The 27,904-nt window shown below is 35.8% G+C and overlaps 2 protein-coding genes across 21 annotated transcripts in view; one reads left to right on the top strand and one right to left on the bottom strand.

Moving 5' to 3' along the window:
* Nucleotides 1-27,904, top strand: part of LOC147840426 (uncharacterized) — a 362,844-nt gene that overhangs the window by 86,252 nt on the left and 248,688 nt on the right. The window lies entirely within an intron of this gene.
* thsd7ab (thrombospondin, type I, domain containing 7Ab) overlaps nucleotides 1-27,904 on the bottom strand; it is a 279,181-nt gene that overhangs the window by 41,358 nt on the left and 209,919 nt on the right. For 9 of the 19 annotated variants that reach the window (XR_015510182.1, XR_015510184.1, XR_015510186.1 and 6 more), the window contains 3 exons: nucleotides 8,430-8,608; nucleotides 4,463-4,596; nucleotides 434-587 (listed from right to left, as the gene is read on the bottom strand). Coding sequence is in view for 5 of the 19 variants with exons in the window: in XM_087284994.1 (XP_087141120.1) it covers nucleotides 434-587; nucleotides 4,463-4,596; nucleotides 8,430-8,608 (467 nt within the window). In the remaining 14 variants the exon portion in view is untranslated. 19 annotated transcript variants of the gene reach the window in all.

The following is a 27,904-nucleotide window of genomic DNA, read 5'->3' as shown; positions in this document are numbered from 1 at the left end:
ACCTGGATTACATACTACTTCAGATGAGATTCTGAAGTGTGCATCCATACGACACTGCGCTATCCCAAAATCCCACGGAATATTCATAGTACTCGTATTCAAACTATATAGAAGGTATGTTTCTAACGGTTGGGTAGTAAATTCAAATTCGAATGTAGTGCGTACTCGAGTAGTAGGCGATTTTGGACACAGCCTAGGAATGGTCTAAATGTATAAAGCAGTGGTCACCAAACTTGTTCCTGGAGGGCCGGTGTCCTGCAGATTTTAGCTCCAACCTAATCAAACACACCTGAACAGGCTAATCAAGGTCTTACTATGTATACTTGAAACATCCAGGCAGGTGTGTTGAGGCAAGTTGGAGCTAAACCCTGCAGGGACACCTGCCCTCCAGGACCGAGATTGGAGACCCCTGGTATAAAGGATGAATGCTGACCAGGTCACAGGAGGTCCAACGGCTCCATTCAGACAGCACACAGTCCTCTGGGCATGGCAGACGACTCTCTCTGGTTCCCGGCGGCATCTCCTCTGGGTCACACAGATAATCCTCCACAGCGTCAGCAGGACCGTCCACTGTGTTCATCATACACCTGCAGACACACACCAGTGTATGAAAATGGTCAGTGAGTTGGACTGCTAATCCAAAGGTTGCTCCAAAGGTGTATGCTCACACACTGTGTGTGCTCTCACAGTTTGTGTGCGCTTGGATGGGTTAAAGCAGAGGAGCAATTTCAAGTATGGGTAAAACCATATTTGATAAGACTCACTTTACTTACTTTACACACCTGGATGTGCACACATACTTCAGCATCAATTTCCAGTGCAATTATGTGGAATAAACGACCAAAATTTAATCACAATAGCCCCTTTCACACTGTGGTACCTGTAAATATACGGAAAATGTCCGGAGCAACTTTACCAAGGACGTTTCGGGAATTTTTCCAGAAAAGACCGCTCGCATATCTATTACAAAACACCGGTAAATTCTGACATCATTAACCAGAAATGACCTCTAAATGGCTGCGCTTGTAATTGTAAGCATAGAAGGGGTCTGGCTTTTGTTGATGGTTTCACTCCTCTCAGGCTCAAATTAAGTTTTAGAAAACAGGAAAAATCTGATATTTGGGAAAAATTATCATATGGGGGAGTACAATAGAATCCTGACTTTTTTTTTTATAGAGAGAGCTTTACATGTAAGGTGTTCTGGGATGTTGCAGATTTGCAACATTGGCCTAGTGTGGTAATTAGACACTGACGACTGAATATGATATGAACAATAACTTTTTATATACAACTTTTCAAACAAAGTAACAAACTGCTTTTTTCATTGGCAGAACAACAACAAAAACAATATCTCAAATATCTCAAATCCTCATTGAGTGGGTCATGTTTCCAAGACACTTTGTCATGTGGTACTCCAAGAAACAGTTTTTGTCTTTTGTGTCATCTGGTGTGCAAGTGGGGAAACTGTTTGTTGCTAATGGACAACCAAGTCCTGCAGTGGTACTTCTGAGTAATAAAAACTCATAAAATATGTATCTGGAGTAATAAGGTAGTTCATTTTTAACTGTTGCAAATGTCCAACGCCTGCCTTGAAAGGGTTAAAGCTTAAGCATTCATGCAGCTGCTTTTGTCTCAGAGACATCCAAAAACAAAAGCCTGAACCGCAGCTAAGTGTTTGCACATTTGACTACATTACAAATTCTGTGGATGGATAAGTATTGTGAACAACTTAGATGTAATCATTTGGAGAAACACTTTCGCATGTTGAGATGTACATAATATGTGTGTGCGCGTGCACACGCGTCAAGCAACTGAAGCAGAGGTTGAAGGTAAACTCACAGTGGTTTATCATAAGCATTTTATTGATGATTATTTCCACAGTTGGCATTAAGAAAGAACATAGAAATGTTATCTGAATAACATTTAAAGGCTTTTATTTTCATAAACAGCGCAGATGTGAATGCATCTGAATGTTCTGATTGGCTGGAGTAGACGTCCCATTGCCTTTCTGGCAATTTTTACTTCTGCGTTCACATAGAGAGCAGCATTCCGGAAAATTACTGGTAATGTTACAACTTCTCTTTCAGGAAAAATGACGGTATGAATTTACCAGTATTTTCAAGAAGGGTCTGCTCACACACATTTTCCCTTTCCGAAAAATTACCGGTAAGGTCTGCATGTGTGAAAGATGCTATTGTTAGCATTCTCATTTTGTGTTTTTTTTGATTCTGTATTTGTTTTCACTTGTACTAATGTTTGCCATTCTTATTTATTACTGTTTTTCTTGTTTAACTGTAGGTTGAGTACTAAATCCCCTTTGAAAATTGCCTGGGTCTAGTCATGACTTTGCATACACAAAATTCTTCTTTAACCCAAAATGTGTACTGAACTTGTAACTTTTTATTAATTACACTAAAATGTCTGTAAATTAACAGGTTTTCGTGTTTTATGAGTCATATTTTTATTTTTTTCTATTTATTTTTGCTTTTAAATTGCATTATGACAGTGGATTTCAAAGTGGGAGTCGGGACCCCCTTGAGGGGGTCGCTTGGTGATTTCCAAAAATCTAAAAAAAATTAAATAAACTTTTTAAATTACCATTGTTTATCCATGACTTACAGAAGATACAAAATAGTTACATAAAAATGCAACATCCAAACAAAAAGCCATCAGCCTTTCATTTTTTCTCCCCATTGGATTGCAACCCCTGGGGTTTTAACATTAGATTAATGACAGAGCAATAGCGTCAGATGCAACAGATTAATTTTACGGCACTAGCTAAACTTTGACACCTTTACGCCACTCATGTACTTTTAAAATCAATACAGGCATGACTGAACAAGGAGGATGATATTTAAGCGGCAGTCTCCAAAATTAAACCAAGAAAAGACTTGTGATGTAACTATTGTGCCCACCATTTAGAGATCTGCATTCCCGCGGGACCCGACCAGATTTCTACGGCGCAGGAATAAATTTCCGGGTAACACTTTACAATAAGGTTCATTAGTTAATGCATTTACTAACATGAACTAATCATGAACAACACTTGTACAGCATTTATTAATCATAATTGAACATTTACTAATGCATTATTAACATTCAAACTCATGCTTGTTAACATTAGTTAATGCACCGTGCGTTAACATGAACTCACAATGAACAACTGTATTTTCATTAACTAACGTTTATTAACATGAACAAATACTGTAGTAAATGTATTGTTCATTGTTTGTTCATGTTAGTAAATGCATTAAGTAACATTAACTAATGAACCTTATTGTAAAGTGTGACCAATTTCCGAATAAATCGCGGGAGGGGTCGGTAACTGGTTTAATTTTGGACGAGAGGACTCCGGACTCCTGAGCGAGCATCCGTATGTATGTTTGTGAATGTGACAGCGTGATACTGTGTTTAACTTGTTTGTAGCTGTCTGTGTGTGTGTGTGTGTGTGTGTGTGTGTGTGTGTGTGTGTGTGTGTGTGTGAGTGCGCGTGTTATAGGCTGTCAGGACTCTGTATACTGTATAGCTGGGGCGGGTCACGAAGCGGGACAACAAATGCTGAATACAAGCGGGAGTTGTCGGGTTCGGGCTAAAACCTGGCGGGAGCAGGATTCTAAGTTTAGTCCCACGCAGATTTCCACCACTCATTAGTCTCATTAGGTCAGGTTAATATTAAATAATAATAAAATAAAAATTTATAGCTGTTAGACTGTTTCACTTTGTGTTGTCAATATGCTTGTGTTTATAGGCCTATTGGTTTGAGTGAGCCGTTGCGCGCAACTTTTTTATGATTATAACCACTTTCGAAAATAGTGGGGGTCTCCAGTCATTGGCATTGTTGTTTTTGGGGTCACGGGCTGAAAAGTTTGAGAACCCTGCATTATGGGACCTTGATCTTTCTTCAAACAACTTTTAAGCTTGAAAAGTTTGAACTTTTCTAAACATTTTTAATAGTTTCAAGTGAAATATTGTCCAGGTTGGGGTTGTGAATTATGGTACAGAAACCTTGTAATAAACAGCCAGTACATTTTCTGGTATTTTACAGACTTATTCCTCTATATTTTATTTCTTATACATGAAATTATTTCTAAAATGTCAATGAAAGTCACTTTGTTAAACTGTAGAGTTGAATTTTCAACGTTAAAAGTCAACAAAGCAAAGATCATGGTCCCATAATGCAATTTACAACCAAAAATAAACAGAAAACACTTGAGAAAAAACAAAATCTGTTCTTTAACAGATATTTTTAACAGTGTATTTCTCATATTTTATAAAAAAAAATAAAAATAAATAAATAAATATATATATATATATATATATATATATATATATATATATATATATATATATATATATATATATATATATATATATATATATATATATAGATAGATAGCAAACAAATTGATAATGTGAGAAATTGTAAAATATTAAAAATATTATTTTGATGATGGACACTCACCTGACTCTCCTGGTCTGAACACCTTCTCCGCAATTCTCCTTCAGGTCCACATTACTCACTTTCCACACACTCCAGGGTTCAGACACCCACACATACTGACTGCAGTCACTGACGCACGGCACAACCTCATATACCTTAAAACAATACAAATAAATAAAATAAATAATCAATTCATTAATTTAATCGACATATATAGCGGAACAAAATTTTTTTACAAAATATCTGAAAATGAATACAAATTAAGCAAATAAACAAAACTAAATACAAAACAGAAGACAGAAAAGGAAACACAAATAAAATAGATTCAAATAAAATAATCAAATGCTATGTTAATTCAATTAACTATAAATAAACAACAAAGTAAAATCAAAACAAAATAATATACAAAAAATACCTACAAACGACTGAATGACAAACAGATAACAAACTAAAAAACAAACATATTATTAATAATAACACTGATTTAAATTAACTGTCTTATCTCTAAGCTAGCATAACAGATGTATGGTTGATATGATCCTTTTTTAATGCTAGCTTTATATCTATAGTCTGGAAAAAGCCCTATAAAATAAAAAAATAAGAAAACAACAACAACAACAACAACAAAATATTAGTTGTTGACAAAATATTAGTTGTCAACAAAAAAATAGTTTGTTATTCCAATGCTTCAAAAATAGTAATGGCACACCAAAGCAAATCATATTCACAGACAAACACAACCACATAAAATCTGTGAGTGTAATTAAAAGGTCCACCCAAAAATGAAAAGTCTGTCATCATTTACACTTGTTTAAAATTTGTTTGAATCTCTTCCTTCTACTGAACACAAAAGAAAATATCTGAAGATGTTGTAGCCATTGACTTCCATAGTATTTTTGTTCCTACTATGGATGTCTGATTGCCAGCATTCTTCAAATATCAAGTCAAGTTAAGCTTTATTGTCATTAATGTGTTGACAAAGTGGAATGAAATGTCTCGGCTAAAGACATGACATAAATAAACAATCATAATTATGAACACAACACTGGACGTAAGTGCTATTTTAAACCAATACATAACATACTGATGAGGTAAACTCACTATACCAAGTACTTCCTATACATACACTATAAATACTTAATTATACACATAACCTAAGACAAACTAAATCCTTTTACATAAGACAGAACGGTATTGTGCAAGGTATTGTGCTATTTAAGATTGAAGAAACAAGTAATGCAACATGACTGTGTGGTTCATTCACAAGTAAACATTGTTTTCCCTTTTCAATCCTTGTAAGATGGAGTTTAAGTAAAGTGTGTGGTGCACATGGAGAGAAATTTGTTTCTACAGGTGGTTTGTCAAGCCCACTCACCTGTGTGAGGCACACTTCAAAAATGCACAATGTTTTTATTGAGATATGGAGTGATTGTAAGAAATTGTCTGTACTATCTTCTTACAGAAATTTATATTCAATTTATAATTTAAATACAATGTGAAATATCTTATTTAGTGTTCCTAAGAAAGGCATTTATGAACTCTTTCAGTGGGAAAAAATGACGAGGGAATGTTCATTTTTGGGTGAACTATCCCTTTAAATCAACTCTAGATTGTGAAATCTAAAAAAAAAAAAAGAAACATAATTGAAGAGAGGAAAGTGTTGTTACCTGTGCCTGTGGCCGAGCAGCATTTATTGGAAAGAAAAATACCATTAAAACATCTGCGTCTGGAGACCAAAAGCAGCACAAAACATCACCTTCACTTCACACTGCACTTAATCTCAGCATCAAATACAGCTCGCAAAACTACAAATGCCGACTAAAAAAAAAGAAATAAGCCAACAAAAGAGATAAAGCATAGTTATAGCTCGATACCTTCAAATTCTGTGCAAGAAAAACGATTAGATCCTGATAATGTTAATAAATAATAGGATTTTTAATATGAAGTTCAAATCCAAGAACAGCAATTTGTCAAAAGTAAAACATCCCAGAAAGACTTTGATGCAACTCAAAAAGACGAGCATTTCTGAATCATTTGAGGTTCACTTTTTAACCTATTTTTGGATCTTCAGAGGCATCATTTCCAGAAGTAAACTTTGAAGTATGCTTTGAAGAAGAGTGAACTGTCTATGTAGGCAGTATTTTAAGGTTGCATAGGTGCACCCGTATGCCTTAAGAAATGATTTATCAGCACCTCGTCTGCAAAGATACCTGCTTTTCTACAATTTGTAAAGCAGCGGATCATGTATCAGTTTATTTTTGCATTGCAGTACATACACTTCATACAATATGTGGAATTAAGCAAGAGAAAAGGTTTGATCATTTATTTATTAAAAACTAGCAATAAAGTGGTTTAATAAAACAAATACTGTTAAGCATAATCATGCACAGAAGAAAATTACTGTAAAACTGTAAGTTACAATTACATTACAAAACTGTCTATTTAATTTTTTTAATGTTATATTTTCATTTGACCTATTATTTTCTGAATTTCTGAGTGTGTTATCTTCATTCATTTCCCTGGCAACTAGCTGAAATAAATTAAGTAAAATGATTTTTGAGGGGATATTTATACAACTGTAGCAGGCCCGGATTGGCTAATCGGGAGGACCGGGAGAATTCCCAGTGGGCCGGTCCGTTTTTTGGCCGTGAGGGCCAGTGTCCCTAGCTCCAGAATCTGTTGCTCTCAGCAGTCACACTTTTTAAATTAATTATTTTTTTTACTTGACCACAGTCATTATTTTACCGCAGCTCTGCTCTTTTTATCTATTTTCTCGCAGCCTGGTTAATGATGATATAATTCAGACGGGCCACCTATAACAGCATAGCTGTTGTGGTTTAGTGGTTAGCACGTTAGGTTATGACACTGTGGACCCGGGTTTGATCCTCGTCTGAATATCTATTTATTTTTTTCTTCACTTTTTATTGTTAAGACATAATACTGTTAGGGTTGTTGAACATTTGAAGTTCTAAAGCAGCTGTTTTCTCAAAAAAAAAAGACGTGATAGTGTAATTAGAAACTGACTTGTAAATAGTCCTTATTTTAATATAGTCAGTCGTGAACTGAGGTGGGCCGGTGTGAGGCTTGAAACTCCAGGGCTGAAAAGGAGTCCCACTCCGGCCCTGAACTGTAGATAACATTTATGTAAGTTTAAGTACCAAAAAAAAAAAAAAAAAAAAGACTTTTATGAAACTACACAACCTTAGTGTTAATTAACTGTATTAACCCAGAATTAAATACTAAAGTTTAAACAACAAAACAAAACTAGAATCTAGAGATATAAAATATTATAGTTAAAATATATTTCTTTGTAAATTAAACTCTATATAATCAAATGATAATAAAAACTAAAATACTCTTAATAATCTTAAAAAAGCCTTAATAATACCAATGAATAACCATTTTGTTTCCACACAGAACCGATAAGTTCAACAGTTCTTAAAAGAATTGTTTTGTAGTGCATGAAAAAATCTAATATAAAAACATTTAAAAATAGATTTAAATATGTAATTAAATAAAATTAATTCAAATTAAATTCAAATAAAATTAAATTCAAATTAAGTAAAATGAAATGAATTGAAATTTAATTATTAAATTAAATTCTAAGAAATTCCAATGAATTAAATTCAAACAAAATAAGATAAAACAAAATAACACAAAAACAAACAAAACCAAACAACAAATCAAAACAAAACAAAAACCAAACCAAAACAAACATACAAAAAAAACCAAACCAAACCCAAAACAAAAAAAAAACAAAAAAAAAACAAACAAAAACTGAAAAACCCAAACCAAAAAAATAAACCAAACCCCCCTCCCCCCCCAAAACAAAACAAAACAAAACCAAAACAAACAAAAACAACAAACAAACAAATACAAAACCACAAACCAAACCAACCCAATTCAAACCAAAACAAAAAAACAAACCAAACCAAAACACTCAAAAACTTTAATAATACATTTAGGCATATGGAAGGGGAATGTTTACCTGGTTCAGGTGGTCCAGTTTTGGGCAGGGTCTTCCTCCGTTGTAAGGCTTTTCTCTGAGCCATTTTGAGCGAACTTTAACACCACTGCCACAGGATTTACTGCAGCGTGACCAGTTTGACCATTCACTCAGTTTACAGTCAGAGGGACAGGGAACAATGCAGGCCTCCTCGATATACCCTGAAAAAAAATTCCAAATGCTCAACTCACAAAAGCTTTTTGTTTTTGAATATTACATTAGCAGTGTGTAATGTAGCTGGTTGTTAATATAAAATGTCTACAAGGTTTCAAGGATTAAATTAATGGATGGTAAATAGATATATTGTCCTCCTGTAGAAGAAAAGATGCCTGCCAGAAATGAGTTGTCAGTTTTTTTTTTTTAAGTGCACAAGAACAGCAAATACACTCATGGGCCATTTTATTAGGTACACCTGTCCAACTCAATCAGCCAATCACATGGCAGCAACTCAATGCATTTAGACATGGTCAAGACAATCTGTTGCAGTTCAAACTGAGCATCAGAGTGGGGAAGGTGATTTAAGTGACTTTGAATGTGGCATGGTTGTTGATGCCAGACAGGCTGTCTAACTGTTGGTCTACTGGGATTTTTCAACAACTATCACTGGGGCTGGTGGTGGTGGTGTAATGATGTCGGAGATATTTTCTTGAAGCACTTTGGGCCCATTAGTACCAACTGAGTATTGTGTCAAAGCCACAGCCTACCTGTTGCTGACCATTTCCATCCCTTTATGACCACAGTGTACCCATCTTCTGGATAATACACCATGTCAAAGTTCTAATCATCTCAGTTTGGTTTCTTGAACATGACAATGAGTTCACTGTACTCAAATGGCCTCCACAGTCACCAGATCTCAATCCAATAGAGCATCTTTGGGATTCACTTTTGGGAGATTTGCATCATGGATGTGCAGCCAACAAATTTTGCAGCAATTGTGTAATGCTATCAAGTCAATATGGAAAATCTCTGAGGAATACTTCCAGTACCTTGTTGAATATGCCACGAAGGATTTTGGCAGTTCTAAAGGCAAAAGGGGGTCCGACTCGGTACTAGTAAGTAAAATAAATGATTTAAATCCATTTTGGAATAAGGCTCTAACATAAAAAATGGAAAAAATGACGCGCTATCAATACTTTCCAGACATACTGTATACCACAAGTGTTGATAAAGCTGAAATTCAAATATGATCATTGGTGATTGGTTTCTGACAGGCACTGTAAGTGGTCGGCCAATCACAACAGACTTGACCATTTTACCAATCAGAGTAAAGTCGGCTCTTAGGGTGCTTTCACACTAGCACTTTTTGGCCGCACCCGGATTCGTTTGACGTCATAGTACGGTACGTTTAGCTAGTGTGAACGTGTCTTTTGAACACGGGTGCGCACCCGTAACCCGTACCCGAGTCTGCCTGAAAGAGGTGGTCTGGGGTACAGTTCATGCGAACTCAGTTACGGTTCACTTAAATAACGGAAATAACGGAAGTGAATTGCCAACAGTACAACAACGTAACGTTCAATAACATTCGTTTGTGTGTGTGTGTGTGTGTGTGTGTGTGTGTCACGTATTGTACCTTGGTGACAAGCGGGACTTAGCCAGGGCAAACACAGTGATAATTTCTGCTTGTCTCCTCCAAAAACAGCTTCTGCAGACACTGTGTGATGTTCTGAATGTTTATAATACTTTTGTGGTAGATAGACGCGAGTCACTTCCTTTATGTCCAGAACCAAAAGATTCAGTAAAAGCAGAATAACCGCGATGTGCGGACGTCTTTCCATTTCGGGACTTTGCTTTCATGGCCTTCACCTAGCAACAGCCGTAAACAAAACAGCAGCTCGATGAGGCAAGCGTACCAGGGTTCAGAAGGAAAAAAAGACAGTGTAAACACAAACCAACCGAGAAGGTAGCAAGGAGGGACAATCGAATTTGGGTAAGGTCTGGGCAATTGAACCAAGTGTAAAAAAAAAAAAAAAAAGAAAGGTGGGTCTTAAAGAGACCAGATCCTTGAACCAATCATTTCAGACACTGAAAGAAGAGTTGATGCTGCATTTGATATTATGACAAAATGCAAGTGTTTTTTGATCTAAGACAGATGTAATCAATTTAAAAGACTAAAAATTATGGACCATACTATGCATAGGAACAGTGCTTAATTTGTGAATTGTGAGTTCCCAGAACAGATCGGAGTAACGGATCCTGCATGTTACCCAAGGATGGAGAGGTGTCGCACACCAAAATGGAAAACCAGGGTTGGGTGGGGAATTTTTTGGCGGTGTATGGCAGTGTATGGCGTATGGCATATGGAGTGTGTATCCAGCATGTTCCAGCACAAATTAAGCCCTGCATAACCATTGAGGTTCTCTTCATTCATTCTTTCATTTTTTCTTGCATTCATTCGTTGGTTCTTTCATTTATTCAATATCAAGCACATTAAAAAAAAACAACCAGGGTTGAACAAAGTGTTTTACATCTGATAGATACAAAAATAAAATGTATTATTCTAAGAACACATCCACAAACATATACTCAAATAAATAGATTAGTCTCCCATACTTTAGTTTTAACTTGATCTCCAAACTTGAATGTGGAGATCAATGACACATTCATATTGATACGGGTAAATTAAGTAATTTAAATATTAAGTAATTTAATTTTACAGGTAAATTAAATAGATTAAAGTAAGAATATTTTTTTGTAACAGTGACAAAAGTCTTATCGCCTATCCAAGTTTTAGGAACAACAAATAATTCCTTGACTTCTAGTTGATCATTTGGTATCAGAAGTGGCTTATATGATGGGCAAAGGCCTCTAGATTACGCTTATTTTGCTAAAATAAAATGAACATGCCTTGATTTTTAATTATTTAATAAGGACAATAAGGTCTGACTTTGCTAAGACAAAAGTCTTGTCACTTAACAGAAATAATGTACAGAACAAATATTGTGCATGACTCCCATGAGCTTAGAATACTGCATCCATATATCTCTACAATGACTAAAATAGCTTATTAATAAAGTCATCTGGAACGACAAAGAAAGCGTTCTTGCAGGACTCCCAGAGTTCATCAAGATTCTTTTGATTCATCTTCATTGCCTCCTCCATCTTACCCCAGACATACTCCATAAAGTTCACCTCAGGTGACTGGGCACCTTGACCTCCTTTGCTTTTTGGAACTTTGATGTGGAGGCTGAAGTATGAGAAGGAGCGCTATCCTGCTAAAGAATTTGCCCTCAATGTAATGGGCAGCACAAATGCCTTGATACCTCAGGCTGTTGATGTTGCCATCCACTCTGCAGATCTCTCGCACGCCCCCATACAGAATGTAACCCCAAACCATGATTTTTCCATTACTAATCTTGACGGATTTCTGTGAGAATCTTGGGTCTTTGTGGGTTCCACTCGGTCTTCTGCAGTATTTGTGATGAATGTGATAATTCATCGAAAAAAAAATTGACCTTCTGCCACTTTTCCAAATGATCAACTAAAAGTCATGTTATTATTTATTGCTCTTATAACTGCGATCCACAACAAGACTTTCGTCAGGTAGTGTAAACTCAATTCCAAGAAAAAAAAAGACAGAATTACAAAACTGAAAGTTAGATTTGTCAGAAACAAACTATTTAACTCAGAATTGTGAGATATAAATAGAAAAATTGCAGGACAATGACAATTACAATCAATGGCGATTTATATGTAATAGTGTATATCAAAAAAATTAATGTATAAAACAAATCCAACTGTATGATGACTTTATATAAACCATGTAAAACCAATTACCACCAGAGGCTGGTTTTAACAAGGTTTTCCTGCAGGTTAATGATACGTTTAACAGACCTGCTGTTTTCAAGTGATTTAAATCTTGATTAAGAAGAAAAGCAAGTTTGTACCTTGCAGAGAACATTACGAGGGGCATAACAAGCAACTGCTATAAATAGAGATGTTTTGAGACTCAGTAGAGTGTGTTTGTGGGGAGTGTGCTGCAGGGTCAGAGAATGGGATCTACTGTATGATTTAGCAGCTGATTCTGAATGTTATTACTGCCTGTGTGCTGCCTACTCATTTGGCTCAAGAGGATCAGCCTTTTTCCAAGTACATACTGTACCACACACACAAACGCACATACTCCCTTTCAAGAGCAGCCAACTCTCCTCTCAGAACAAGCCCAATGTAAATCCATGCTTCCAAAAAACTAATTCATTCATCTTCCTTCGGCTTAGTCCATTTATTAATCAGTGGTTGCCAAAGCGGAATGAACCACCAACAATTCAAGCATATGTTTAACACAGCAGATGCCCTTCCAGCTGCAACCCAGTACTGGGAAACACACTAATGCACTCATTCACATACACTACGGACAATTTAGTTTATTCAATTCACCTATAGCTCATGTCTTTGGACTGTGGGGGAAACCTAAGCTTGTGGGGGAAACCATCGCCAACACGAGGAGAACATCCAAACTCCACATAGAAATGCCAAATGGCTATGCCGTGACTTAAATCAAAACCTTTTTGCTGTGAGATGACAGCGCTAAGCACTGAGCCACCATGCCACCTCCAAGAAACTAATACAATTCAAATTTAGGATACTTCCAGTTATGGATGCTGATTGGTTGATAGGGCATTATGAATGACTGAAAACACATGAATTAAAAACAGGGTGTCAAACATATGTTCAGTACATCACTGCACAACACGGAGTGAGATTATTAGGCTCAGCTTGCATGATGTATAAAATATTTAGAGCACATGATTTGAATGAATTTGCTTAAAATAATGTGGTAATGGCCTAATATTTAGTTTAGTTTAGTTTATTTGTTTACAGGGTCAATGCACATTAATAAACATTACTGTAAAATGTGCCAGTATTAGCCAAGAATGGCTATTTTTCATTTGTAGACCCCTTACAGAATGTTAAAAAAATATTTTAATTACAGTATGTATTAACCGTGTTGGTAATTATGCTTCATATATGCAGTTGAAGTCAGAAATATTAGCCCTCCTTAATTATAAGTTGCCCCTGTATATTTTTCCCCAACAGGGAAAAGATTTTTTCAACACATTTCTAAACATAATAGTTTTAATAACTCAATTTTAATAACTTATTTTATTTTAACTTAATTTATTTTATCTTTGCCTTTATGAGAGGACATAATATTTGACTGGTTGTTTTTCAAGATACTAGCATTCAGCTTAAAGCAACATTTTAAGGCTGAACTAGGTTAATTAGGGTAATTAGGCAAGTCATTGTATAACAGTGTTTTGTTCTGTAGACAATCTAAAAAAAATGACCTTAATAATATGAACCTAAATATGTTTTTAAAGATTAATATCTGCTTTCATTCTAGCCAAAATTAGATTAATGAAGGGACTAAGCCGAAAAGGAAGTAAATGAATATATACATTAAAAATGTTATAGGAAATACTGTGAAAAATTCCTTGCCCTATTATATAAAGTACAACATGGCTGTATATCAGCACTGGTGGGAGACGTGTGTCATGATCGGTGACGGAAAAGGGAGCGAGGACCCAAGTGCAGGGTAAAGTATTTATTTATAATAAAATAAAAGGCAAAATAAACAACCCCGAGGGTAAAAACATTACCAAAACACACAAACAAACTTCACTGGGCAGGCTGGTAGGGATCAGGGCTGGACAGACAGGACAAGGCTACAGATGACGACATATGACGATGAACTGGCACAGGACAGCAGACATGAGGAGAATATAAGGAGAAGTAAATTAACACGCAAACAGATGAACATATTTAACTAATAATGGGTTAACAAGGAGGGTGGGACTAGACAATAGACGAGAGAGCACATGACACAGACACAGCACAAGCCATGTGTTAAAAACATAAAACGGGACAAGAACACGCAGCCAATGAGGGAACTCATTAACCGCGTGTTCAAATGACAACACAAGCATGCAGTGTAAACACGCACCACATGCTAAACACAACACCAACAGAAGACTGAACGCATGACACAAGTACACGATGAATGAAAACACTCACCGTGCACTCACAGATGCAGCGTGCATGTTTCATCCCAGCGCCGACCAAAACCGAAACCAACTGAACTGAGATGCTAGGAATGAAACACCACGCTGCAGAAAAACGAATGCAGAAAAACGAACACCCAGACAGGAGCGCGCACTTGCAAACCTGCAAAGACCTCACGCGCCCGCATCAAGCGGGCACGCGCACGGTCCATGCACGTTGACAAATGGTGCTCATACAGAGACACATACTCAATGACAAAACAAGTGCTCGACCCAAGTAAAATCGAGCCGAACACAACAGCACAGGACTAGACAGAGCTATTGTCTGGACTCTGCCACCAAAACAAGAACTTACAAGACCAAAGTGGCAGAACCCTGACAGTGTGTGTTGATGATATACAGATATACTAGTGTGATATTGCGTTTATACAACAGTTAGACGACATAATCGTGTATATAAAAAAAGAAAATCAAACATGGAATCCAAAAATCCTTTTTTATGAGGTACTACTTTCTTTCGCCATTCATTTACATCTGCACGTGACGTCAGAAAAGCAGAAACCATTACTACTTCACCAACGGCAATTTAGAGCTAGTGTTTGAATGATTCTCTGTCTAAAATGATGACAAAACAGCTGATTTTGCTCACATTTTAAGATTATTAGGCTGAACGGCATGAAATGCCATCAGTCTACAGAGATTTCTCAGTATTTCTCAGTTGTTATTAGGATATCCCAATGTTTAGCCACAAAAAAACCCAAAGCAACGCAAACAACGCAATCAGATTACTGTTGTGTTTGTGATAAAGAAAAACGCTTAACGCATTGAGGCATGTCTTCTTTCCTTCTTTATAATCGAACTAGTCGAAATTGTTAAAATTATTAAGAGTTTTTTCTCCTCAAAGGGCTTATTATGCGGTCTCACCATCTTGTGGATGAGTTTATTGATCTGCTGTCACTGTTTGTGGGTGGAGTAATAAAGAAGAGTGAGGAGGCTGTTCGAATCCTGATATTGCAGAATTTCCCATGGCTATCAGATTTGAGAACCAGACAGAACTGTTGCACCTATATATACACTGTAGGTCAATATACACAAGCGGTTTACTGTAACAATGTAAAAGATTAACAGCTTGGTTTGATACAAAAATAAAAGAAAAACTTGGATTAGATTGATTTAACCTTGTATTTCTTTTCTAAAAACAATAAACTGGTCAGTATTATGTGTTTATTTCCACACCAAAACCAATTACACGCATTTGGCACTTGGTGAGTGCTGATTTTGGAATCTGTGTGTAAATGTGGCCAACTACTGTGCTAATGATGAAATCAGGACAACAAATTACCACAGTTTAATGAGGAAACTCGATGTCAGACAAGGGCTTGTTCATCCTGAGCTAAAAATATGTCAACAGATGATTAAGTTTTTAGGACTGGGATTTTTGTAGTACTGTTTGCATTTTATTAAAAAATATCAATAACAATAAATATATACATTTTATATACACTTTATTAAAATAAAACTGATATTAAAGAGCCCATATTATACATGAAATAGGGTCATATCTTGGTTGTAAGGGTCTCCAACAACAGTTTAATATGCATGCAAGGTCAAAAAACACTTTCATGGTCTTATAATCTGCATTTATTTTTACCTAATTATCCCAGCGACTCCCGTATGAATCGTCCAGTGATTCATTTGTTCCCAAACCCCTCCTTAGCACGAAGCTAATCTGCGCTGATTGGACCGATGACAGTCTGTCGCGATTGGTCGACTGCCTTCAGTCAGAGAGTGAAATGGCCAATAGCCAATCAGCAATATAAAAGTACTCACAGTTCATACACGCTCGATAGTGTAGGCGTGGATTTTAGCTGCCACACACACACAAAAACACACACACACACCTCCGGACGACAACGCTCCCGCTTCCGCCCGCACCCGCCAGGTTTTAGCCTAAGAACCCGCTCCGTTTTCTGCCCGCCGCGCCCGATCCCGCTAGAGCGGGGGACCAAAAATCACCCAGCTATACAGTCCAGACAGCCAAGCCGTCTGTATAAACGCAGCACCAAGCACACAAAGCTCGTTTGCTCGCTCTCTCGCGCTCTCTCTCTCTCTCTCTCTCTCTCTCTCATACGCGCGCGTGCGCACTAACACACACACAAGCACCAAGCAGACTCTCTCTCATTCGCATAGCAATATCCGTGATATTGCTAGACAGCCCGCTCCCGTCCCAAATAAACCCGTTACCGACTGCTCCCCGCGATTTATTCGGAAATTTATTCCCGCGGCTGTCCCCGCGGGAATAAATTTCCGAATAAATCTCGGGAGCAGAACTCTAGCACGGAGCTCCATAAACAAAGCAGCACGCGTCGCGTTTTTAACGTGACTTTGCACGCGATAAGAGAATATAGCCAGTTAACCTGATACAGTACACGCGGTTACAAGTAACAAATCACAACTAAATACATTTGCAAGCTAGAGTCAACGAGGCAACTTTAACCGCACGTACTTACACTTGAGAAATGGAGGAAGAAACCCATCCTGACGTCCATCAGTAAGTTACTGTTTACTGATCCTTCCTTTAACAAACTCAGATGAAGTATTCTTTGTAGCATGTAGTTTCCAGAAGTTTCCAACTGCTTGGTTATAATGCTGATGTTTCATCTTTGGGTAGAGACTCAATATAATGTCCATCTGCAGTGTGACTTCAATCGACCGGCATGTTTGTGTGCGTGTTGTTGTGGGTGTGCGTGTGTTTGTGGGTGTCTGTGTGTGTCTGGGTTTCTGCGTCAGAGGGCGGGGCCTCAGGTTTGAAATCGCCCGGGTTTGCGCGTGCACGTGAATAACTTGGTTTCGTTCGTACGTCATGGCGAAACACCTAATGAATCGGTATCAAGGCGACTCGTTTGAAGCACTATGAGTCGACTCTTTTATAGATGAATCAACCGTTTTAAACACTGTACACTAACAGATTTAAGCCTTAGCTGGATACTTCACTTCACTTAGAGCTGTGTTACACACTACATGGAGGGGAATTTTCAAAAACCCATAATATGGGCTCTTTAAAGTAAATTATTTGTAAACAAATAACATAAAACAAATTAAACATGTTACATATACAGTGTGTCAACTACAGTATATAATATGTAACCAATTATTTGCTGCTGCTCAGTGAGGATAACAGTATTTTCAGATTTTGCATGCAACTGTGGGCAGCAAGGTGCTGATAACAATCATAATGCAATAAAAATAACTATTTAAAATAATAATTTCCATTTAAAATACATTTTGTGCCGTGAATCAATTTGAACACATTTGAATCTGGATTAACAATAAAAATAAATAAATAAAATATATGAGATACTGTAAATGAGGGGTCATCAAAGTTGTTCCTGGAGGGCCGGTGTCCTGCAGATTTTAGCTCCAACCCTAATCAAACACACCTGAACCAGCTAATCAAGGTCTTACTAGGCATACTTGAAACACCCAGGCAGGTGTGTTGAGGCAAGTTGGAGCTAAATACTACAGGGTCACCAGTCCTCCAGGACCAGAATTGGTGACCCCTGTTGTAAATAAATCTAAACTCAATTTCTGATTATTATTATTATGCACTATTAAGAATTTCTTTTGTTCATATTTAAAGGTGAATTTTGCTATATTTACATTTATTTGAATCCCCAGATTCCATATTTTCAAATATTTGCATTTTAGTCAAATATTGTCTTATCTTAACAAAAGTAAAGCTTACTTATTAAGTGTTCTGATGGTGTATAAATCTCAATTTTGAAAAATGTACCCTTATTTTGAAGTTGAAGCCAAAAAGACTGTTCTAAATTGTCCAAAAATATCAGTTTCTTAAACATAATGACATTTATTTCTTCAAATGAATAACCCAGGCATAATACTTACAGGTTTTGTAAAATGTAATTCTTGAGAGAAAAAAAAAGGACAACATCACCATTAACTGACATTAAAAGCAGCACATCATGTGCAGCTAATAATTATTTCCATACAACCTATGAAACATGAACCTACAGGAGCTTCAGAATAAAACAACCACAACATTAGAGTAATTAATCAGGCCTACACTGTTAACAATATTCTGTAGAATTTACAGTAACTTACTGACAGCAGTTTGCCAGCAATTTACTGTTAATCAAATTTCAAAAATACCAATAATATTACAGTACTATTTATCTTGCTGTACATGCATTTGAAATATTGTATACGTTTACAATTAAATAGCAAAATAAATTTACTGTTGGCGCCAATAGTCTAGTTGTTAGTGCATCGACATATAGCACCCAGGTGCTCACGGCAACCCGAGTTCGATTCCCGGCTCGAAGTCCTTTACCAATCCTTCCTCTATCGCTGCTCCCCACACTTTCCTCTCTGACAATCTCCACTATCCAATCAATAAAGGTGAAAACCCCATAAAAAATCATATACATATATATATATATATATATTTACTGTAAAACAATCCAAATGGTAAATTATTGTATTTCCTATGATTGACCAGATTTCAAGCTCATGTTTTTTACAGTATTTAACTTGATTTACAATTATTGTTGCCTTACTTTTTTTAGTTAAATTAACTTTTCTAGCCACCTTAACTAAAATATTAAGTTAAACTTGGTATACCTTTAAAATGCAGTTGAAACTTGATTTACTTGATTAAAATAATCTAAAGTAGCATAAATCTTTTTGTTGTCATGACTTTTTGACGTTTTTAAGTGTACATTTTTAATAGTGCCATAAGGATATTTCCCACAATGCAACTTTAAAATATCGTAACTAACTGTCATAAAATATAGTAAAATACAATTTATATTACAGTTAAATACGGTGTAATTTACAAAAACTTAACAGTTTATTGTTTATTTAAATCCCTATTAGCACTACCAACATAGTGGCTATTCTTCTTGGCTTTACTTCAATCATCAAAAACAATACTAAAACAAAAAAGAAATTACATTAAATTAAATCTAATTTACATTTAATTAATAAATTACAAAAATCAAATAAAAAAAGACACATTTCACAGTGGAGGATCAGCTTCACAGCCTCACTGTTACCCACCAGAAAAGAAAAATTAACCAGGATCTGACACTATCGTGACAGTCCAGAAATACTGCAGCGACCCCAAATACCCTACCCCAGTCACATCACATCAGCATAACAAAAAGCAAATGGACTCCAGGAGAAGAAATAAAGACCCAGTGGCCACACGTTGACCGTCTGACCCAACACGTAATGCTTTCATCCCTACAGCAGCTTGTGATGGCCAAATCAAACATGGCCGTCCTCGTGTTATTGTGTTGTGTGACCTCATTCCTTCAACACAATCCACATCCATGACCCTCGGCGATGCCAAATTACAGCACACACTAAAAAGCAAGGCATAAAAGAAAAACAAGACTGTTTTTATTCTGAAATCTTGAAAAGTTCAAAATGTGTCAAAGAAATCAGCTTATTTCTCGAAAACCATATCCTGATAAAATTGTATTAATTTAATTTTCCGCTTAGTCCCTTTATTAAACAGGGGTCGCCACAGTGGAATGAACCACCGATAGCATTATATATGTAATATTATTATAATATTAAATAATACTTTTTCTTTAAATGCAGTCAATTACTATAAAGTCATGAAGCGCTAATTACTCTCACTAACGAGTGAGGAAGATCTAAACTCTAAACCTCCTCGTGTCTCGCAGCCAATTCAAAGGGATAGTTCACCCAAAAATAACGATAGTTCATTTTTCCTGGGGTTTTCCCGTATTTTACAGTTCTATCTCGCCATCATCCCGTAAAGGAATTTTCCTGTATTTTTCCCGAATTTTCAGGTTTTCTCTGAACGGTGGCAATAAACATTAAAGAGCCGATCCTCCCTATACGACACCCATACCGCCGAACCACCAAGGGACGCCCCTTGCTCTTAAATGTGAGTCTGTTCTGTGCTTTCATTTCATTTATCCATGAAAACACTTTGAAATAAATATTTAAAAAAAAGCAAAATTTCGTTTCCTTTTCATTACAGGTGCCGTCACCCCTCCTATGCAATCCTCAAACAGTCATATAGCAGTGCGTGACTGTCAGCTGCCACCCTCTATAGTGATAGGCGCTGTTTCTTAAACGGATTCTGTACACGTGATTTGAAATGGAGCGAAAGTCTGGCTTTTGGGTGCGTGTTTGAACAGACTGTATTTCTAATTGTAAGAATGGATCACATTCATCATTTATGACTTAATTTTGAGTTTTGATTTATATCTGTTCCCTTACTCATCAGTTATACGTTCATTAGGGACCAAACGCCGCTCAGAGTTCCACGCCCTGGGTTTGCGCATCTTCTCATGGACAGTATGTCGACACTCTGAAATTAGTCAGAGGATGCAGGAATAACTAATATTCAAATAGGTCGGTTGCCAAATGCTAACACATTCCTAAAAGAATAGCAAAAAATAGCCAAGCCCATGCATCTTGCTAGAATCAGGGATTAGATGAATAAAGATCTCCATGCTGACATGCCCAAAACAGCTCTGTACAGTCAAATGTGTCTTAAAATCAAAATCCAACCATGCCAGACCATAAAGGTAGCATAAGAATCCACTTAGTCGACTGGATATAAAAGATTTCAGGAGAATTCAGAATGAATCAGAACTTAACATTTTATTTGTCAGGTAAAATTGTATTCTGCCAATTACATAATAAAACCATCAGAAAAGCCAATTCAGAGATGAGACTGTAACAATATGACATCCATTACTCAAAGATAAATCAAAGAATTATAGATGCATACCTGACCAAAGAATTACGTTGCTACGTCTCAAAGATGCTGCAATGGGGTGTCTTTCTACAAGATCCCCCCGACCCATATCACATATTTACCTAATATACTCAACTCAAAACAAACAGCCATAAATTCAAGAAAATAACAGCATCACAGAGACCCTTGCCTGGTGAATTTGATGAGTTTATCATCTCTAAGGAGGTGGGGAATCTGGCAAACATCTTATTAAAGCCAAAAACCAAATTAACCTATATAAGAGAAATATTACAGTGAAATTAAGACCACATTACCAATCACACTGAGACATTTAAAACGATACCAAACATGAATATAGTGCTACAAGATACACCATATTAAAACCGTGGACATTTTATGTGAAATATGCTTTGATCAGTAAGTCCCTTAAAGGTCAAGAAGGGGGGCTTGAGGTAAAAGGAGAGGAGTGCATTCCTACATTCTTCCCTGATCTTGTCAGGAAGATTTAATCAGGTTGATTTGAATAGAATAGTTGAACAGCTGGTTTCCTGATCACTTCTCAGATCAGAAAGTCTATTGTAATATTGCATAGAAATTCTTGTGGTCTTGTCTCATGAAATTCCACGAGAGTTATTAGGGTCTGATATTCTGAAGAGATCTAGCCATCTTACATGATTTTGTCCTAATGAGCATAACAAGTCTGGAAAGCTTTCCTTATAACGTTAGGTGTGTGCATTTTAAAAGTGACACCTCTGTTATTTAATGTAGTCAAACAAAAAATCCAAATAAATGTGATTCATTTATTGTTCTTTAATCAGAATGTGAAAATTATACAGTGAAGAAAAGGTTAATGAGATTCAGTAACTTAATTCTATTTCTCTATAATATCTATTAATTTTAATAAGCTAGACTGTTTGCTAATTTATTTGCTGCTAATGTATACTATTTATTTTTTTCTTTTGTAAATAATAATAATAATAATGGTCACACTTTACAATAAGGTTAATGTTAATGTTAATTAATGCATTTAATAACATGAACAAACAATGAACAATACATCTACTACAGTATTTGTTCATGTTAGTTAAGGTTAGTTAATGAAAATACAGTAGTTCATTGTTAATTCATGTTAACTCATGGTGCATTAACTAATGTTAACAAGCATGGACTTGGATGTCAATAATGCATTAGTAAATGTTCAATTATGATCAATAAATGGTGTAAATGTGTTGTTTATGATTAGTTCATGTTAGTAAACGCATTAACTAATGAACCTTATTGTCAAGTGTTACCATGTAATAAAACATAGTACTGACCGTTCAAATTTTTAGGATCATATTTAGTAATTTGGGGATTTTTTTTTAGGGTGGGCGGGGGGCATATCCTTTATCATAGTGGGCAAAACCCTTATTTTCATATCCCAATGTTGACAGGTATGCATCGGTTCTAAATTTGGTCTTTTAATAACACTGTCTTACCACTGGACTATACTTTTATTGTACTTTTAATGTATTACCATTGTTTTGTTTATAATCTATGATAAGTAACAATAACAGTAAGTGGAGCAGTATATGAGATGAACGTACTGTACATGATGACTGTGTTCATTCTGTTGGTGAACTAATGCTTTGAATCAGGCTGTGAAGAGCTAAGCATGAGCATTAAAACCCCATGAGAAACGCTACAGTCTTTGAAGCCTGTAAACACGCTATTAAACATTCATGTTAAAAATGTTATCTTTTCAGTCCTGATGAATTTTAGGAATGTTTGCAAGTTAGGGTCGGTAAGTATTTATAGAATGTTTCTCAAATAAGTCTCTTATGATTACACATAAAGCAAATACTGTAAAGGAAACAGTATTATAGTTCATTCAAGAGTTCACACTTAGCTGATGATTTACAAAGCTTATTTGGCATGCTGTCCCGGGAGAGAGCCCCGAGCTCAAGGGCTCCTCGAGCCCGGGGCTTCCTCCCGTTGGCAGAGCAAGAAGGGAGCCTGAGCTCGGTGGATCTCAGAACTCCCCTGCCGCTGTAGCTAAGGGAACGTAAGGAATTAGACAAGCTTGATTGTTAAGTATGTTGAATGTCTTTGGATGGTGGGAGGAAACCGGAGAGCCCGGGGAAAACCCACGCGGACACGGGAAGGACATACAAACTCCCCACAGAAACACTCACCGGTCCTATCGAACTAGGACCAGCAGTATTCTTGCTGTGTGGTTCACAGTGCTAACCACTGGACCGCCGTGCCGCCCAATTGCAGGTAAAGGAGGAGAATAGGGGAGGAGGGGGGTTTTCTTCCAAACGAAGATAAAGTGAACTGAAAACTTAGACTATTTATGGTGCCTTAGGGCTCATATGATTGGAAGATTAGTGATTAGCAAATACGAGACTGGACGTGATAAATCATAAGCACGTGATCCTCTCGAAATTAGTTTATGAATAAACTTCACTAATAGTGGTGTGAATTTTTTATGACGTAGTTTATTTCTGATGAAAAGCTGCAATTGTCAGCATTATTAAGTCAGAAATGTCAAATCATCGTTCAGAAAACAGTCTGATATAATAATTTCTTACACTCATCGGCCACTTTATTAGGTACACCTTACTAGTACCAGGTTGGACCCCCTTTGCCTACAAAACTGCAAGGTCAACAAGGTACTGGAAATATTCTTCAGAGAATTTGGTCCATATTGACATGACAGCATCACACAGTTGCTGCAGATTCGTCGGCTGCACATCCATGATGTGAATCTCCTGTTCCACCACATACCAAAGTTGCTCTATTGGATTTAGATCTGGTGACTGTGGAGGCCATTTAAGTACAGTGAACTCCCTGTCATGTTCAAGAAACCAGTCTGAGATGATTCACGCTTTATGACATGGTAGAAGTAGCCATCAGAAGATGGGTACACTGTGGTGATAAAGAGATGGACATGGTCAGCAACAATACTCAGGTAGGCTGTGGCGTTGACACGATGCTTAGTTGAAACTAATGGGCCCAAAGTGTGCCAAGAAAATATCCCCCACACCATTACACAGTTACTAGCAGCCTCAACTGTTGATACAAGCCAAGGTGGATCCATGCTTTCATGTTGTTGATGCCAAATTCTGACCCTACCATCCGAATCCGGTTGTGCGTGAAAATCCCAGTAGATCAGCAGTTTCTGAAATACTCAGACCAGCCCATCTGGCACCAACAACCATGCCACATTAAAAGTCACCTAAATCAGTTTTCTCTTCCCCATTCTAATGCTTAAATACATAATAACATGAGTGTGTCCGGTAAGTTTGTGTGTGTGTGTGTGTGTGTGTGTGTGTGTGTGTCTGTGTGTCTGTGTATATATATATATATATATATATATATATATATATATATATATATATATATATATATATATAAATAAATATAAGTAAATAGTATATTTTACTATAAATAGTAAAAATAAAGTAATTGAATTATACTAAATAGTGTAGTATCATTCATAGCTATCTTGAATATATATACAAATAAATATGTATTTACAAAACAAATGCTACGTTCAATATTAATATTTTCATTAAGAAATAATTTTTTGATTTGCTGCAGAACAAACCACTTTGTCCAATGCTTTGCCTAATTAACCAAAAATCCCTAATTAACGTAATTAATTTCATTTATTGCACTTCAAGCTGAATACCAATCTTGTAAAATAACTATTAAATGATATGTACGGTTATTAAAAATTGTTTCATAAAAAATATTATTTAAAAATTATTGAAAAAACTTACTTTACCAAAGTGAGCCCTTGAAAAAATATTTTGTAAATTTTAAAGTAATAATTTTAATAACTCCATCTTCAACCATACATATGCAAAACGCTTCTTTATGTGTTAGGATCTTATTAATATGACCAGCACATCCCTAAATATCAAAGAGCTGGCAAATTATGCCTAAAAGCATTGAAGCAAATTTCAATAAAGTTCTTTTGTTAATTCAGTCATATATTGTTTCTATAATAATCATAAAATTCCCCTCGTGATGCCAATGACGAACACACAGATCCCATTACAGGCCTGACTTGTGATGTTTTCCTGCAAATTATTGCACTTAAACCAATTGTGGAGTTCAATTCTCAAGACTCTAAACTCGGGGGAAATAAAGAAGAGCAAGTAACTGAATAATCCAACATTTGAGCCTTTCGCAAAAAATTATGTCAAGCCTGAGCTCATTTCTCACGACAACTCTTTCTGTGTTTGAGGACTCTTGTTTCAGAGTTTTTAATGTAGGCTGCAGATCAACATTAATTACATCAAATCAGCATTGTTACCAGGCTTCACTAGTGATGATTGTCAAACATCAGGATTAATGGCCAGCAGCTTGTAGCACCGCACAGATTTGTCAATGAATTCTACAGTATGTCAAATTGAATGTATCGCTAGCATCAGGGTCACTGTCATTATTACAGTTCAAACTAAACCAAGATTTGGTGTTGCATTTCCAACTTGTTTTACAGTCATTGCCCTGCCACGGGGACACTTAAGTTTACCTCCCTTTTTTGCAATTAAATCCCAATCCAATCATGAAAAACTATATGACGTTGGAAAGGTTAAAGACTTTTACCTAGGGTATAAATATTACCAGTTTTACCAAAAATAAATATTACCACAGTTTTTTGTTATGTAGGATGAGTAATAGAAAAAAAAAAAACATTTACTGTCCCCCTACAACCTGTGGGACCATTTAAACATAATATTATAATCTAAACAAAGCAATCACAACAAACTATAAATCGTTAAAAAGCTTAAATGATCTACTTTCAATATTTTATGACTGAGTTTTATTCATAATACTGAACAACAGTTATTTATTCATTTGCAACAAGGATACTCAGAGTTGTAAAGCATTACTTTGCTACAGCAATCCAAATATAAAAAAAGAGTTAAATGTTATTTTGAGGCTAAATTCAACTCAAATACCACCAAACTGCCCATGCTACTAAAGAATTCCATGTCTATTTGACAAATATTGTCAAAAGTATGAAAAAATATAGTTCATATTTCTCAAAACACATGGGGGCGCTCTTGTATGGTCACCAATGGAAACTAAAGGTCATCTGGTGGTCATGTCTGGTACTGCGGCCAAGCAAAATCTTACTGAAAGCTCATTTTTTGAGATGTCAACTTTAAATTTGGAATATAATTTGTTCAGATATTTATCAGTCTAAACAAAGCAATCATAACAAACTATATATCGTTAAAAAGCTTAAATGATCTACTTTCAATATTTGATAACTGAGTTTTTATACATAATACTGAACAACAGTTATTTATTCATTTGCAACAAGGATACTCAGAGTTGTAAAGCATTACTTTGCTATAGCAACCCAGATATAAAAATGTGTTAAATGGTATTTTGAGGCTAAATTCAACTCAAATACCAACAAACTGCCCGTGCTACTTTAGAATTTCATGTCTATTTTACAAATATTGTTAAAAGTATAAAAAAAATATAGTTCATATTTCTCAAAACAGATGGGGACGCCCTTGTATGGTCACCAATGGAAACTAAAGGTCATCTGATGGTCATGTCTGGTACTGCGGCCAAACAAGATCTTACTGAAAGCTCATTTTTTGATATATCAACTTTACATTTGGAATATAATTTGTTCAGATATTTAGCTTTGATTTTCGGCTAAAATATGTTTTGTAAAATACATATGTCATGTATTTTATTAACATAAATTTATTGTTTTATTATTTTCATAAACAAAGACACATAACATTTGTTTACACTTCAATTTTTAAACTTTTTTCACATCCGTCTTCTTTAAAATGAGACCAGGCTTAAATCTGTGCACCATAGTGTTGGAGATTGTGAACATAAAATTTGTCATTCTCTGTCTTTTTTTTTCCTTTTCTTGATTTCCGTGAGAGTGTGTGCGCTGTAAATGTGTGGTTGGTGTCGGTTTTGATTACATTCAGTGCCAGACAGCATGCCATGAGGAATGGAGATTTAAACCTCTTGATCAACAAGGCAAACCAGCCCAAACCAGCCAAATAACCAGATTAACAGCAGAGATACAGCAAAGAGAGGGAAGAAAATAGTAGAAACACATTAAATAAAAGATTGATTTAGATTTGAAAATACTAAACTAAAAATAAATCAATAGATAAAAAATGTATTGATCATAATAATCAAAATATGAAAACGCTTAATTTATATATATATATATATATATATATATATATATATATATATATATATAAAACATATTTCAACAAACATGCTTGTAACTAGAATAAAGGGGTGAGGGTTTGCCTTTTTCTAAAATATCCATAACATATTTTAATAATTAATTGAATATGAATTTATTGAATAGGACAGCCACTTAAAATGATGAAGCATCTAATTCTCAAAGCAGTCCCTGTTTAATTTAATTAATATAACTCAAATATTAAACGTGAGTTTACCATGCTTGGCTTATAAACATGCATTAGTACAGAGTACAGTTCATCCAAAAATAAATAGCTACTCACTATTTAAGCAACCTAAAGTTGTTTTAAATATTTATGAGTTTCTTTCTTCTGTTAATAACACAACATTTCAAGAAATCTGAAAACTGTAACCATTGATATCCATAGTAGGAAAATACTATGGAAGTCAATGGTTGCAGGTATCCATACTCATACTCAACCAAACTCATAAAGTGTTCATTT

The sequence above is a fragment of the Danio rerio genome, chromosome 16 (assembly GCF_052040795.2).
Source record: "Danio rerio strain M-AB ecotype USA chromosome 16, GRCz13ab, whole genome shotgun sequence".
Lineage (NCBI taxonomy): Eukaryota > Metazoa > Chordata > Actinopteri > Cypriniformes > Danionidae > Danio > Danio rerio.
This window is presented reverse-complemented; position numbering and strand designations above follow the sequence as displayed.